At 38.6% G+C, this 17,321-nt stretch overlaps 1 protein-coding gene across 8 annotated transcripts in view; it reads left to right on the top strand.

The window, feature by feature from the left end:
* Positions 1-17,321, top strand: part of LOC117416528 (activated CDC42 kinase 1-like) — a 121,167-nt gene that overhangs the window by 71,218 nt on the left and 32,628 nt on the right. For 3 of the 8 annotated variants that reach the window (XM_034027654.3, XM_059034588.1, XM_034027650.3), the window contains one exon: positions 16,118-16,295. In XM_034027654.3, the coding sequence (XP_033883545.2) occupies positions 16,133-16,295 (163 nt within the window). In that variant the 5' untranslated portion in view covers positions 16,118-16,132. Of the gene's footprint in view, positions 1-2,805; positions 3,715-14,738; positions 14,823-16,117; positions 16,296-17,321 lie in introns of those variants that run through there. The other 5 variants (XM_034027653.3, XM_034027652.3, XM_034027648.3 and 2 more) reach the window with 4 other exon arrangements.

The following is a 17,321-nucleotide window of genomic DNA, read 5'->3' as shown; positions in this document are numbered from 1 at the left end:
TCTTATAGTATTGCATATTTATGTACCTGTACATCCACCATGTGAGAATTGTGCACAAATGGTTTGAGAAGCATGACGGAGACTTCAGCATCTTCCCTTTTTGGGAAGTTTGGTATGAACTTGAACAACGCAAGCGCTGCATGTTGCATGAGATATTAATTGATGAATAGATCTCTCGAGACACCCTCCAACACGTACACACCAAGGTATATATTGAAATTAGGGCTGTCACTCGATTCAAATTTTTGATTGGTTAGCCTAATTTATGGGCATTAGTTGATTAACCGGTAGATTCACATTTTTAATAAAGGTAACGATCTTATAGCGATCTTATAACGATCCTGCAAGTAATACTAAAAAATCAATAGAATCTAAAAAAAAAAAAAAAAGCCCAATGGGAATTTGGTCTTTTTAAAAGCATTTGTATTATTATTTTAGTACTAAATGTCTTTCTTTGTATTTGTACGGCTCTATTGACATGTACCTGTGCTGACTCTGTGGGCACAAAGTGAATAAACAAAACTACCCTTTTTTGTTGTTTTTGTTTTACATTCTATTGTATTCAAAGAACAAAACACAACAAATAATAATAATAAAAAAACACAGCTTACACGTGTTACAGAGTCGATTGTAAGTCGCCCTGGATAAGGGCGTCTGCTAAGAAATAAATAATAATAATAATAATAATAATAAAATGCACAGGTGCCAATACATTACTATATTAACGCTGCTGTTCAGGGATCAGTGCCACAAACGGGAAATATATACTGTATATGTTTTAATATCCCCTTCTGTTGACAAATGACATAGATATGAAGGATTTAAAAAAAAAAAACAAATGATTTGCGTAAAAGTGTACTGGTAAATTTAAAGCCGATACATAATGTATTTACACTTACGCGTTCTCTGAATTAATATTGAAAAAAAAAAGTCCTTTTAAAATCGTGTTATACCTATTTACAGGGATGTAGGGGCTAAATAAACGTCAGTCGCCATCTAGAACGTTTTGTTTATTATGGATGTTTTCATTTCAAATGGTGAGCATTGAACGTGTTTTTGTGGTACGGCAATTTTGTTTGGCATAGTTATTTACATACCACAGATTTTTCATCTGGTTCATCAAAATACTTCCAAACCTGACTTCACCTCGTTCCTGTGTTTAGAGATGCAATTTTATTTAAAAAAAAATATAAAACAAATGTCAGAAACACTTGTCATTAACTTTCTTACCCGTGTGGACTGGATATCATACCACGCCTACTATAGCATGAAAAACAGAGTGCACCAATGAAGTGCCAGATTGACCGAGAATAAAACCCAACCCAGCTAGTTGGAGGCAATTGCCAAATCCCTTCCTTTTTATAATATCCGCCTGTAGCAGGGCAATTGCCCGGCACATATGGAAATTAGTGTTGTTGTAATTTTATATGGGGAAATGGGTTTATTGTGTGTGCATTTTGGAGTTTATTTGTTCGATTAATTGATTGTTTACAGATGGGCGCTCGTTTGAGACTTTGCTGCCTGCTGGGTTTGGTTGAGAGGAGGGGCAGTGGATGATTGGCTGTGCCGGTCCTCAATCAGCTGGTGGGCGGGTCTCGACCGAGTGTCCGTCAGTTTAAAAACATCCGTTGGAGATCATTCCGGGCGACTGCAATGCCATGCTACAGAGGGGAGCTGCGTATACTCAGGAGGAGAGTGTCCGCTCTGCAGGAACGACAGCTACGCAACCCTGAAACTGCAAGCGTTGCTTGTGAAGGCAATGCCCAGCCAAGGCCGTATGAAGAAGTAGGAGTCGTGGTATGAATACCGGCTCATAAGTAGGTTAGTTTAGGGAATAGTGATCCCATGTGATGTATAGCGAGGGTTACGTAGTGTAGCAGGTTCCTGGAGCGGAACGTCTCATTTAATAAGGCTGCTTCTCACCCTGTGTGGCACCTTTTATTTGTAGTTTTTGTACTGTGTTTTATTTTGTATTTTGTACAGCTTGCTGTATGTGTCCTCTGTGTGTTACCATCGCTGGTAACATCACATGACCCCTTTGTTTATTTATTTTTGTATTAATAAATCCTGTGCGCCTGTGCTGGCGTTTCAACTCCACCTCCCTTGTCTCTCTGTATTGCTTAAGCAGTGGCTACCCACACACGTGACACGAGCACCCTGTCACACCCTTACTGTGGCAACAGAGTAGGTGGATACGCGACAGACTGACTGTATAGGATGATAAATTACTAAAATTAATACCGATTATACGTCTAGCATATTATTCAACGTTTAACCACTTCTTTAGAGTTTATACATTTTAAACGTTTAAAATTCCCATCCCTAGGCCCAACCTGACATTTGGTACAGGTCTTAATAAAGTGGTCAGGCAGTGTAGCCAAATTTGAATACATTGAAATACAAAAGCAAAGTACATTAATGTGTTTGAGTTTTAGTGTAAGGGCTGACATGCCCTTTGAAGAAAGACTGTACAGTAGCTTTGCCACAGTCATACAATGACCTCCAATTTTTTTTTACTGCCCTATTGTAGTTAAGTAGACTATTGTAGGAACTTACATGTACTGTTTATTCAGCAATCCAGATTACAAATTATTTGAACAGAAGATAAAGAAAAGCATGTAAAAAAAACCCAAAAAACAACAAATGAACTCTACAAATAGCTGTTTCAAGAACAGTACCCTCCTTTTAATAAAACCAGGATTACATTATTTTGTATAAAGACCACATTTGAAAATGCATGAAGAACACAAAACAAGGAAAAACAAAGTGTTGTGTAGGGTTGGGGGAGAGAGAGAAGAGAGAAAACTTGTTAGGATCCCAGCATCAGGGGGCCCACAGGAAACGAACTCCCCATCCTGCAGTTAAATCTGACCTCTTGGCTCCTGATCAAATACTATTCCATCCGAATACCATAGCGTCTCTGTTTAACCAGCAAGCAAAGCTGGGCAGGCTGCAGGACGGGACACTTACAGTACAGTTGGGGACTGCTGGATGCAGAGAATACAAAACCACACAGCTCCAGACAGACGCTCTTTAAAAGAAGTAACACTTAAGCTCCTCCATAACGGGCACGATATTTTTTATTTTTTTTCCCCCTCTAGATCAAAAGCTAGATCTCGTCTCAAAAGGGAAAAGGCAAGAATAGGCTGTGGTTCTATTTATAGTCCATTGTGGACTGGATAGTTGAATTGTAGGAACAACATACTCTGCAGGCTCCCTTTTAAACTTGAGGAAAAAACTACAGGGAGAGCCAGACAGAAGTCTGTGACTGTTTAAAGTGGGTGTTGCAACTACAGACTTAGAACCAGAAGAATATTTAAGGAGTCTGGATTTGTTTAAAGAAAATAAGTCATCTTTTGGCTCTTTTCAGCTGCATGGGAATGCAACTATCAAAGCAGACAGGTTTTTAGTTTTAGAAGCTTACATGAAATGGTTGACAGAGAAATTTTACCAACGTTTGTGGAAGGAAGGATCAATTTTGTGGAAGTACGCTTCATGTATCCTGAGCTGACTTCTCCATTTGAACCATCGGAGAGCTCACTATCATCAGTGGGGATTCTCAGGCCTGAGCTCTTTCAATTCTCATAGCAAGAGCTAAAACATCAAAATATATATAAAACTGTACTTGCAAGACTACACTGCCCAGCAAGGATGCATCGCTTTGATAAACTCAAGAAATCAATTCCTTTTTTAGCACACTTCCATGTGTACAGAGTAAGTTCTCCGGTGCATGGTTTATATCTTTTAAGAGAATATAGTCTCCATATTGCAATATATTGCACAGAAAATGCATTAGTCTTTAAGTTTATGATGTCCAGAAATCATATTTAATTTGACATGCAATAAAATAGAAGGTCACCATTAGAAAGAAGTAACTTAAGTTTATTTACAAGGAGTTGTAGTTATCAGGGCACAAGCTTCCTTTCCTCTTAAAACAGGATTGGGCACTATCCTTATAGCAGCTTTTAAAATATACCAAATAAAGAACAAGTATGGTGAAGAAAACAGTTTTTGGATAACAGTTTGTATCATCGTTTTTGTTATTTGGTACCTTTTAAAAGCTATAAGGATAGTGGTGCCATAAATACAATTTAAACTTAGTGCATGTCACTCTGCTGCAGTAGGAGGTTATACATGACAGATTATGTTCTATTTTAGGGGGCTTGTAATGAAGCCTTAACTGTGTTTTTTAAACTGTGTAAGGAAAGTACATATTTAAAATAAATTAAAATGTTAACAAACATGACTAGAACATGGGTACTTCCGGATAGTCACCATAAAAGTATATTGAGGGATACAGCTCTTAATTCTCCCAGGGATTGCACCTGTACATCACAGCAGTGCATTTTTGCCTTTCACATTATTTCTAATATGTATTCATTCTTTCTATTGTTTAAGTAAATAAATATTTGTTGCCCAAATTAAGAGACATAATCATGAAATCTGGGTACTAGAATGAGAGGTTTCTTTTGTTTTAGACAGACGGAGGTGTCCTTTTCAATGTCGAGACTCTAGACATTATTATTATTATTATTATTATTATTATTATTATTATTATTATTATTATTATTATTATTATTATTATTATTTATTTCTTAGCAGACACCCTTATCCAGGGCGACTTACAATCGTAAGCAAATACATTTCAAGTGTTACAATACAAGCAATACAATAAGAGCAAGAAATACAATAACTTTTGTTCAAGTGTGACAAACCACAATTCAATAATACAGCAGATAATAGTGATAGTTACATCAGGATATGAATAAATAGTGATAGTTACATAAGGATATGATTAAATACAAAATACTACAGGTTAAACACTTGGCAGATTACAGTATTCTGAAGTACAGGGTTAAATGCAGTAAGATAGGGGGAAGATAAGAGCAAAATAAAGCACATTTACATGAAGGGTGATAGTGTCCCAGGATACAAACAGAGGAGTTCTACAGGTGCTGTTTGAAGAGGTGAGTCTTAAGGAGGCGCCGGAATGTGGTCAGGGACTGGGCAGTCCTGACATCTGTAGGAAGGTCATTCCACCACTGCGGAGCAAGGGTGGAGAAGGAGCGGGCTCTGGAGGCAGGGGAGCATAGCGGAGGTAGAGTTAGTCTTCTAGTGGAGGCGGAGCGGAGAGGTTGAGTGGGGGTGTAGGGAGAGATGAGGGTCTGGAGGTAGCTGGGTGCAGTCTGGTCAAGGCATCTGTAGGCTAGTACAAGAGTCTTGAACTGGATGCGAGTGGTGATCGGGAGCCAGTGGAGCGAGCAGAGTAGTGGAGTAGCATGGGCGAAGCGAGGCAGAGAGAACAACAGGCGGGCAGCAGAGTTCTGGATGAGCTGGAGCGGACGGGTGGCGGACGCAGGGAGGCCAGCCAGGAGGGAGTTGCAGTAGTCGAGGCGGGACAGTACCAGGGCCTGGACCAGGAGCTGGGTAGCATAGTTGGTGAGGAAGGGTCGGATTCTTCGGATGTTGCTTAGGAAGAATTGGCAAGTGCGTGCCAGAGTGGAGATGTGCTGGGAATAAGAGAGGCAGGGGTCCAGGGTGACTCCGAGGTTCTTAGCGGAGGAAGAGGGAGAGAGTGTGGTAGATTCCAGAGGAACAGAGATAGAGAGATCAGAGGAGGGGGAGGAGGAGGGAAAGAAAAGGAGGTTAGATTTAGAGAGGTTGAGTTTGAGGTGATGCGAGTGCATCCAGGAGGAAATAGCAGACAGACAGGTAGAGATATGGGAGGAGATGGTGGAGTCAGAGGTGGGGAAGGAAAGGAAAATCTGAGCATCATCAGCATAGAAATGGTATGAGAAACCATAGGATGCGATGAGGGGGCCCAGGGAGCGGGTGTAGAGAGAGAACAGGAGAGGACCCAAGACTGACCCTTGGGGGACTCCAGTTAAGAGAGGGTGAGGTGTGGAGGTTGCTCCACGCCACGTTACCTGGTAAGTGTGGTTGGAGAGGTAGGAGGAGAACCAGGCCAGAGCAGTGCCAGAGATCCCCAGGTCAGCAAGAGATGATAGTAGAATAGAGTGATCAACAGTGTCAAAGGCAGCAGAGAGGTTGAGGAGAATTAGGACAGAGGAGAGAGAGGCAGCTCGGGCACACTTAAGTGAGTTGGTGACAGACAGGAGGGCGGTTTCAGTGGAGTGAGCAGAGCGGAAGCCAGATTGGAGAGGGTCAAGCAGAGAGTGGTTGGACAGGAAAGCAGAGAGCTGGCGGTGTACAGTCCGCTCGAGGGTTTTGGAGAGGAAGGGTAGGAGGGAGACAGGACGGTAGCTCTGGAGGGAGGTGGGGAGTGATAGAGGAGGGGAGTGATAGAGGCATTAAAGAAAGAACTGTCTACTTGACTGAGAGTTTCATTTCCACAGCCTGCATATACACTTTCATTTGCTGCTGATGCTATAGTGCACAACATGTGTGGCTGCTACCCTAATGGTCAAAGATTGTTATTCCCCGCAGGGGGTGCATATATAGCGTGTGACTCTGTTACTAAATTTTGCTAAGGACCAGAACTTATTGAGTGCATCATGTAGTAATCTCGGGGTGTATGAAGACTGCCCATCTGACTGGCTTAACTAATTGTCACACTTACATCATATGCTGCTCTAAACAAGGGTGTAAAATGGAATAATAGGATGTTTCATTCTGTTTAATTTCCTAACAATGGGATTTTTTTGTCACCAAATACAAAGCCATCATGAGAAGCCCTATTAGAGTGTGCATACTTTTTTTATGATACACTGCACCATTAATGTGTGATAGACTGCATGCGCACCACATTTAAGTGCAAATGGAAAAGATTTTGAATAATTATTGAATAGATAATGGAATTACACGGCACACATCCTACTGTATAATCACTAAAGCTGACATCTATATTTTATTATTTATTTCTTAGCTTTGACATGGATATTTTTGACAATTGCTGAGCGGTTAGGAGAGATTCTACCCGTTTGGACACTCCACATGTTCCCCTGTGCTTTAAAACATTAATCATAAACAATATTAGAATGTTTTCTTCATTGTTTCCATATGTATCCAATCCTATGTAGGGCTGTATTCATGTTATTTATCTTGCTCTTAATTGTATTATTACTTGTACTGTGATTCTTGAAATGTATTTGTTTACGACTGTAAGTCGCCCTGGATAAGGGTGTCTGCTAAGAAATAAATAATAATAATAAACAGTATATATTGTTTCCTGCTTTAACAAAGCTTTAACAGAAATCTAGCTTACATCATATACATTGTTGTTTAATAGCTGTATATTATGCTGGTAAAATCTGATTGATTTGAAAAAAGTAGTAATTCATTTTGCACTTCAAATAAATAATAACTTAATCTAGTTACTAGCAACTGTAAAATAATTTGATTGCACGTGGATTCACAGTACTTCTGATTACACATAAATGAAATAGAAGTTAATGTGTTCATTGTGTTAATGAAAAGCTGGGATATACGTTTAATACATTGATCAGTGCACTACTTATACATAGATCAATGCTGCTCTATTATCTGATGAATGTAGACATTTTAACTGTAGTTAATTGTAGTTCATATGTACTTGGCCCATGTAATTTACTATGAAAAGCTTTTACAAGAAAATTGCATCTACACTTGCATATTAGACACATTCTATAATTGTTCCATCTACTGTAATGAGTGTGTCAAGATACAGCCTCAAATTACCAGTAATGTTTCAATGGCATTTTCAATAGATCTACTGTTTCTGTTAATGTGAAAGACTTTGAGATAATTGTTACCCCCCACGGTGAGATACTGAAGAGCTTGTCACACTTGCATTTTTTTACATGTCTCGGGAACTAGTATTGTTGAAACTTGAATGATTATGTCTGGAAATGGTGACTGAATGTATATAACAGTGGTTTGGGCTTGTGGTTTCTTTATCTATTAAAGCTTATCGTCTGTACATTTATCATACTTCCTTTTTAGCATTCTAGAATCGTTCTTTGGAATCAGACGATGGAACATAATAAATAGGCATTATTTCTGTCTTGTGACTGAAATGACAATGAAGGCTAAGTAGAAATCAATTGACATGTTCCAATCCATAGTGATGAAATGATTTTCTCTATACGTGGGCTTGTTAATTACTGGATAAAAAAAAAAGATGACCTCAGGTGTCAGACGTACCGAAGATGCTTACGTCTCCTAAAGGCGCAAAGATCCCCAGTAAGTTGGTGCATGAGAGTCAGGCACTCCCAAGCTTGCATTCCCCAAGTCAGTGTTAAAAGTAACACAAGCTAAATAGTGTGTAGAGCTTCCGTCACCACCAATGAGTTTCAAAGGCACACATTGAACAAAGTCTTTTTATTCTTAAATGACAGTTCACAATAAACACTGACAACATTTCTTTTGAATAAAGCAAATTACTATGTGCAGAACATCTTTTTAGATTGACAGCACATGTTCTTTAGCATTGACTCGTTGTCTTTATGCCAAGTTGTGATTTTATAACACTTGTTATGAAAAATCTAACTTTCGATACAAAGGAACAGCTCAGAGGGTTAATTTAAGGAGGTAAAGCAATGATTTAAGTGTTTATTACCAGTGTTACATTAACAGTTGGATTTTCCTTTCAGATTTCAAATGGCATGTTTGTGTTTAGTGCTTGATACATTTGGCTCATTGTTCCAACAGTTTTTCCCAAGATATTGATAAACGAACCACAGTGGTGCAGGGAAATGCTGGGAGGCACTTTGGTTAGGAACAGCTACAGCGAGGAAGTGCCCTCCTAAACTAATCAGCTGTCTGTAAATAAACGGTGAAAGAGTTTTCTATGATACTGCCAGGCAAGTGCTGCCTTTACTACAGCATAAAGAAGTGACCACAAGCCTAAAAGATTGTATTCCTGATTAAATATTTGTTTGGTGTTTAGTAGCTTCAAATGCTGTTTATGATGTGTACAATCATTCTGAATGGTTCTGTTGCTCCACTATTAAGTTATTAAAATTCTCGAAATCTGCCTTTACATGGCTTGGTTTGAGCGTCGGGATTGAAAAGCCTTCATCACTTCATTCAAATGATGTACGGGAACAAGAGTTGCAAGGTCATATTGTCACACGATTTGAATGGAATGAGGAAGGCTGTTCAGTCCTAGCACTTAGGATTCTCCAGACAAGTTTAAAGCCAGGTAAAGGGTTTTAAAGAAATGCTGGATTTGAACCAGGGACCTCCTGGTTACAAGCCCTTTTCTTTAACCACTGGACCACACAGCCTCCTAGTAGTACTTACTCTATGAATGTACTTGTACAATTGAAGAACATTTCTTGGATATGTACAGCAGTTCTAAATAATTTTATTAGGATAAAAAAACAGCTATTCCTCAGGTTCAACCTTCTTGAAACCACAGATAAACTTGTTGGAAACACCTGTGGTATGAATTCCTCTGATATCATAATTTTCATAAGCCTGTTGTATTCTGAATACAAATGCATACAATACACAGTACAATTAGTGTCATGCATCACACGACATTCACAGAATGTGTTTGACAGCTGCAAATGTGAATTACTACCTTTTATTATATCCAGTATCAGTGGCTGCCACTTTTATAAAACCCAAACTGACATGGCTTGTACAGCTCCATCTGAAAAAGAAAAAGGTAATATACATGTAGATTAAGAGAGAAGAGTATTTGTTTGATTTTTTATACCAATTTTTATTTTTACCCAGAGGAAATGGCTATGACATTTTACTGTATTGTGATATAAATTCAAAAAAGACAGCTGAACTGTCCATTTGACCTTTTTTTCATTTAATGTTATTTGATTGCTACCTTGTTGTGTTGCTCTACTTTGGTACAGTACATATCAATCAACAAGGGACAGAATCATAATGATCCCACCCTGGATTTCTGCTTCACGGCAGCTCTTGATTTAAATAAAGTTATCATATAGTTAACTAAATTAATTCCACAGTAAAGTGTTTTCGTGTCCATGAAGCACCTGTAAATCACAATTTACAACCTTCTCATTTTCACTCAGGCTAGGAATTTTTTAAGTGATGTCTTCACAAAATTGTTTCATGATTCCTACAGGTTGACACAATGAAAGATATGACATTTTTATCAGCTGCTTCCCAATGATATTTTGTTTATTCTGTGTGTACCATGGAAACCATCTGTTTTCACAAGCACTAGACAGTCAATTACTGTAGTGCAGCCTGGGTAGGTAATGTAAACAATGACTTGTGGTAAAAAAAACAAAAACTGAAAGCTCTCCTTGAGACGAGATCACTGTGTCGCACATGACTGCTGTACACTCAGCAACTGTTGTGATTCATGAGGTCGGCCAGCATGGGGTGGGGGGGATGTCAAGTTCATTTTGACCTTGCCGACCCACTTGTTGCCCACAGGAACCATTAGACGGAGGACCGGCCACAGTGTGCTCTTTGTATTCCAGTGGGGAAAGAAGGTGGTGCGCCACAGAGTGGGGTTGTATCACCAGAACTTGGAGAAAGTGTTTAGTTGTGTCCTTTTGAGGGAAATTAATTAACACTGAGTAAGGGGCTGGCATGCTGACACAGTGTCTCAATTCATCAAAACACCCTGTCTTAGTTTATTGACCTTCCTTCCTTTCCTACCATGAGTTCTGATATTTATTACAAGATTTCAGCATGTTTCCTGGAACACTGGCTTGGGAGTTGCCTTTTCCTTGGTGAAAGGGTTGGTCTGCCACATAGTAAAAAGCAATAAGCTATTTTTGCTGATCGTTGCTGAGGTAGAGATGTGTCTACCTATTGGGGATTTTATGTAAAATGAGGAGTTAACTCAGAAACGTTTTACAGAGATGATTCCAGAATACTAAAGTCCAGGTCAGTTTAGTCTATTTTGATGGAATTTGTCACTGTTTGTAAGTAGTTTGCCTTTTTGGAGAGAACAGTGGCTTCAGACTGGGAAAAAAAATCTAGAACTAGTGATACAGAAATAGGCAGACATCAACATGCAACAACTATGGTAGAAATACTACTGCCTCTTAAGAGCATCACAGGATAAGAAGAAAATAATGATTTATCTGACTGAATTATCTATTGACCTAAATGAGGGTTTGGTAGTATGAAAAACTAAATATGGATTGTCTATCTTCAGCATAATCTGCTTGTCTAATACACTGAAACCTGTGGTAATAATTTTGCCATTGAAGGGACTGAGAGTTGCATTGTTTGTCAAAGAATTGCATTGTTTCTTTTAGTATTACTACAGTATCTGGTTATTACTACAAGAGTCGCTAGAACATAGATCATTTACCCAGCTGGTAAAAGAAACCATCTTCTTACAGAAGGATGTACTTGGCTTTTTTGTTGGCTTCAGGACATTGGTAAGTTCAGCTGTGTAGAATGATGATGATGATGATGATTCATCTTTGTTATATCCCACACAGTGGAATATAGTGGAGGTGTTCTATATGTACTTCAGAGTGTTACTTTTGTCTAGAGAACCACTTTTCCAATTACTGTATGTTGTGGCTGTCAAGCGGCCCTTGCACCTACACTTTATTGATTTGATTTTGTGTGACCTCTGGGTTTTGCCAAAACTTTTGGCTGTTTGGACTTGTCTTTGTCGAGTTTTTGACTTTCTAAAAAAACCCTGTTTCCCGTAGGTCATGGTTTTTCATGGTAGATGTACTGAAAGCACTAATTGTGTATTTAAAGCCATGCCCGGTGATGTACTGTAGGCTACATTTTCTTTTCATTAAAATATGGGTTTATTTACTTTTGCTGGCCAAAGTCCTCACAGGAAATGAAACCATTGTTTTCCTGTTACAGTAACATGTTTTAACTTCTGTGGCTTTGTGTGTGAAATGACATTTGAAGAAATAATTAGCAGGCTTGTTGAGTACAACTGTCGGGCACATGGCTTTTCAGTACCATACTGGTATATTCTTGGTCATAGAGATGTATGAATGGCTGAGCTTCAGTAATTTAGAAAGTAGAGTGAAATTGGGCACTGTAGTCTCCATGTGTGAGGTTTTGAGGTGTGTTCTTTCTATAATAAGCTGCTTTGTGTGTGTGTGGCTGTGGCAAAGTGCCCCGTCCCTGTGTGCATTTGTGTGTTGCGTGCGTGTGTTAATGTTGGTGTATAGTCATTGGTACACGGGATATAAACGGGTCTGTGTTTCACGTGTATTTAAAAAGTGTATATTTGTATTTAGGCACGGGATTGCACATCACGCACGTGCATTTAAAATATAATATGTGAACACGGGGTTTCACGTAATGAATTCACGTGCTGGGATTCAAGTGAATAATTAATTAGTAATTGAATCCCAGCACAAACAGTATAAATAGATGCACGTTTAGTCACTCATGGCTAGGTGTTCAGAGAGTGGAGAACGGGTGAGAGAGAAGGAGTAAAATAAGATCGTAAATATAAGTGTTTTGTTTGTACTCACCGTGTTTGTTCGTCTGTCCTGCACCGTCTGTTTAGTGTTTAGTCGTTTTGTATGTCTGTTTATTTTGGCATATAGTGCCGTGTCCTGTGTTTTGTTGCAAACCTTTTTATTTTCTGTATTAAATGCTGAGCGCAATCACGCGCTCAGCTTAACCAAAACCCAAATCTCTGTCTGTTTGTTACTTCCTGCATCTGGTCTGACGCCACCCACTCTGGCCGTCTTTGTGACAGTGGCACTCAGCTTTTATTTAACAAAACAATAAAGAATTTTAAACAAACACAAAATAAACTTAATGGGAGCCAAAATAAACAAACACAGAACACAAATAGTAACAAGTAGTATGCTGATTGCAAAAGTTTTCACAACTCACGTTTCGTTCCGCCTATACACACTCTTCTTGTGCAGCCAAAGCTGCAGGTCTTTTATGTTATGGCAGAGGGATTAACTGGCTATTAATTATCTTATTAACCCTTCAGCCATAGTCTGCACGAGTTTACTAAGTATGCATGACTGTCAGCTAATTGAATAATTACTAGCCTCCAGTCTCGCATTCACGAGAGGTTCTTAATCATACAAAACAATAACACATAATGGTGGACGGCATTTCCACCTGTCCTACATTTAAACAATAATAAGGGTTTTTTGCCGTCGTATATAAAATACATAAATCATAATAATAATAAACAAATATAAAATGGCAAAAACACACAGGTGCATGGTAACAGCAACTGTAGTCCTGGGAAGATTGCTTACCCATTACTGTATACTTACTGTACAGTAGGATTGGATGGGACAGAGTCACAAGGTGACGTGAACTTGGTTACACAGTGACTAAGGTGGCACCTGACTCTACTGTAGCTTGGCTCTTAGTCCTTGCTATAGGACAATACCATGTCAAGCATCCATACCTCAATAAAAGTTGCAGCAGTTGTTTTTAGGTAGTTTTCAGTATTGGTAACCACCAGGCGGAGGGAATGGTGAGGCTGAAGAGTTGTACAGTACTCTCCAGTGCTGACTAGGAGAAAAAGGATAAGAAACTCACATTTAAAGGATGTATTTCTAATTAAATTTATCAGACATGGTTACACCTGATTTAGCCCTGTGTTTAGTCTTGCATTTCCATGTACAATTGTGTATTTTTGTTGAAGTATGTTTTACATTCTCTTCTCTATGGTTTGTCCATTGCTTCCGTTGTATATGGAAATGCAACATCCACCGCTGGACAAGACTGAGTAGTATGTAACCATTTCTAAATAACAGTACAATGCCATATTCCCACTGGTGTATCAAATGAATGGAACATTTGAGTTGGATATTAAATAACCTAATTTTGCCTCGGGGAGCACCAAACAGTTTAAGGCCTTTCTCAAAATTACTCGGTCCTCCCTTATCTTAAGTCTGAAGCGGGGATGGGCCTTTTATTGCAGGGATATTAGGGTTTTCACATCTGTTGCACTTGAACATTCTCAAAAAACATTTTCAAATGACCATCTGGCTATATAATATCCCATAGGTGTAAGGTCTGTCTTTTTTAGAAAAAAAATCTGGTCTGTTTTTTATGGCCTCTATTCATGGTCTCATGGTGCTGGGGGGGGGGGGGGGGGATGTTTTTCAGTGACCCTCCCTGCAGTATCTGAAGCAAGGACAGACTTGTAAACCATGATTGACATTTGGTAAACTATGGTTGTTTTATGGTCAGTCACATGGTATAACATTGACCACTGCTATGGAGATGTTTTCTTCCTGTCTTCCTTACTGGGTGTCAGAACATTGCATGAATTCAGTCCACCCTCTGTATGGCATTTTTAAAAAGCCAGCAAGCAAAAAGCAGAAAAACTGGGGAGAAGGTCACGCTTAATGGGAGTTCAACTTGATTTAAAATCATCATGATAGTTTTAGCCGATAATCACTAATTCAGAACTGATTTATCGTCCAGCTTTACTGTAGATTCAACAAATCTTGGTGTAGCCTAAAAAGTGCAGCAGTAAGGCAACTCAACACAGAACTGATTTGTAGTTTATTCAACTGTGATTTAAAAACATTAACTCAACAAAAACAACCCCTGCCTACTTGACTTTAGCTTCACCCCATTAAAAAGCATTAGGCTTTGTTACAATGTCTGTAGTTTCCATAGGGGACGCAGCTGTGTAGCTCTGTGTTTAACAAATTGCACAAATCTGTGCAGCCTCCGCAGCTTTATAAATCCTGGAGTATCCAGTGGGGAGGTAGTAATCAGAAGCAGCTGATGTCCTACATGTACTGCTAATTAAATAGAGAGAGAGAGAGAGAGAGAGAGAGATAGAGAGAGAGAGAGTACATTTTCCCAGCAACTCCAGGATACAAGCAGAGTAACCCATGCCAGAACGTCTTTCAACAAATTACTGGACATTAAAATAATCCTTCATATTTTAAGTGTTGCTGGTACGTGTGAGTCTGTTTTTTTTTCTTTCTTTTTTTTTTTTTTTTTTTTACAGCTGCATTGAGTTTTTTAAATGTCGTCTTTGATTTCCTGAGCTATTTCTGTTTCTACTCTCATTGCTTTAGTGCTTCTATTTACTTGTGATTTCTGTTTTGTTTTATCTTCTTGTTCATTTAAATTCATTACTACAGTAGGTGTCGCTTCTTGTAACACATTTTGTCACTTGGCTGACTCAGAAGTAGAAAACTTAAATTTGATTTGATGTTATAAACGTTATTACAAAAAAAGTACTGATTCTTAGAAAGTTTCCACCTCTCTTCAGTCATGTCTGAAAGCCATAGTGGCAGTTTATACTATAAATACTACTTCAAGATATTATATAGATCAGGATGCAGACCCTAAAATAACCTTTGTTTCTCTCAAAGGACCTAATAAAACATATAACATCTATAACAACTTGTTATTTAAACACATCTGTACACCTTTAAACAAACAAGTAGAATTTCTATAGTGCCTTTTGTCCCAAGGGTCCCAAAGCGCTTCACACACAGAAAATTTTTTTTAAATCATTCAATAAAAAACAATCTATAACAATCTGGCAGTCTTATTTGATTTACAGTAGAACCTGTCGTAATGAAACACACTAAAACTAATTTATATTTTATAAGCGATTGTTTGTCTTGCCTTTCTTGTATCTTTTTTATATGAATTTTTTTTTTTCACTTTCCTTAGTTTCCTTAGAAATGCGTCACCTCTGCAGTGAATTGTGGGATTGTAGTCCTGGTGTTATCTCTGATTGAACTCGACAAAGACATGCAGATCCCAGTCTCCACAGCGGTAGCTCGAGTTTAAAGAAAGGAAAGGTCACGTTTATGTGACGAATCAGTTGCATTTGCTAGTTTTTCTTACATATTTTCATTGTCAGTTTGCGGCCTCGGTTTGGCAGTATGGTAGTAAAAATGTCAGTGCCCCGGATGAGAAGAAAATTCACTTCCAATCGTTTTTTAAAACACTCAATTCAGAAGTTAATTGCCATTGATTGATACTCAGTTGTAAAAGTGAAGGGAGGTCAGATTTTCTTGTTTTGAAATCAACACATTAATAAATAGGTGTATTTTTATTTATTTAATACCTGTCAACAAATACATCTTTAAGACAATTATTTGGAAAATACGAGTATCAGCACACCCCAAATACAGCAGTTATAGAAAGGAGGGATTTGTGCTGTTAAGGTACCTACTTGTACATACACTAGTAATTATTTAAAGTCTCCTTGTTGTTGTGCATGTCTCTGCAGAAGCTGGGCAGTAGCATGCAGTCAGATGAGGGTACAGACTGGCTCCTGGAACTCCTGACAGAGGTGCAGCTTCAGCAGTACTTCCTGCTCATCCGCGATGACCTCAACGTCACCCGCCTCTCTCACTTCGACTACGTCAAGAATGAGGACATGGAAAAAATCGGCATGGGCCGACCTGGTAAGTATTGGACAGGGCTTGTCTGTTATGGCCCCGGATTGACACTATAACAGCTACAGTACAGTAAGGGCCCTGGCATGGATTTAATTGCAGTATAAGCTGCTAATGTGTGCACGTTACTGTATCAGCAGCCCTTATTGTTTTTGCAGTGTAAAGGCAGATTTTCAGAAAGGAATAAGGCCATTTAAACATAAACCTAGCAACGAATTGCCCAGAATATTATAATTTACAAGCTTCTAGCAGCAAGTTGTTTAATTCTTAATTTGTTTTTTTAAGTTTGATGGAACTTTTTGGTTTCTTCTGTCAGAAGGTCATCTATCTTCTTACTTAATTAACACCAACTTAACTTTTTCAGTATCTCAACATCATTGGTGTATGGATTTGGGAAGTGTTTAAAATGGAAACACAAAACTGTAAAATAAAACATATTGAAAGCATTATAGTGCAGGCAAGCAACACACCATTTTACAGTAGCTGACCTGTGCTACCATTATCTCTTATTAAATAACCATTGTATCTTAGGGAGAGGTTAACCTTTTCATTTTTTTTATGTTTTATGTAAGTTACAGGTCATCACCCAATTTTCATGAACATGCAAGCAGAACCAGCTCATTAAATGATAATCTTATTCTGTAGAATTCTAATAGAATGTAGAAGCAGTGTACTGCACATGGATCTATACAGCACAGATAGGGAGAACTGAAGAGAGAACCTTGAAATCACTTAAAATGGCTGTAAACTCATTCTACTGCAGAAGCTTTAATAGAAAGAGAGTGACTGCCCACGCAAACTGCTTTGCGATTGATATTGGAAATCAGTAACTTCATTGGTGCATTAGAGAAAGAAGAAAAAGAAACGAAAAATAGACAAACATCTGTAAACGAATAATAAATAATAACTGTGGGTTGCAGTACAGTAAATGTGGTATATGCACAGACAGACGAGCCAGACAGAATCCATATACCCCCTCGACTGTTATGGGAAACATCAACAGGATTAAAGGGGTTGAAAGTTGGCAGTATTTAG

The sequence above is a fragment of the Acipenser ruthenus genome, chromosome 12 (assembly GCF_902713425.1).
Source record: "Acipenser ruthenus chromosome 12, fAciRut3.2 maternal haplotype, whole genome shotgun sequence".
Lineage (NCBI taxonomy): Eukaryota > Metazoa > Chordata > Actinopteri > Acipenseriformes > Acipenseridae > Acipenser > Acipenser ruthenus.
The sequence above is the reverse complement of the archived record's forward strand: the minus strand, read 5'-3'. Positions and strand labels throughout refer to the sequence as shown.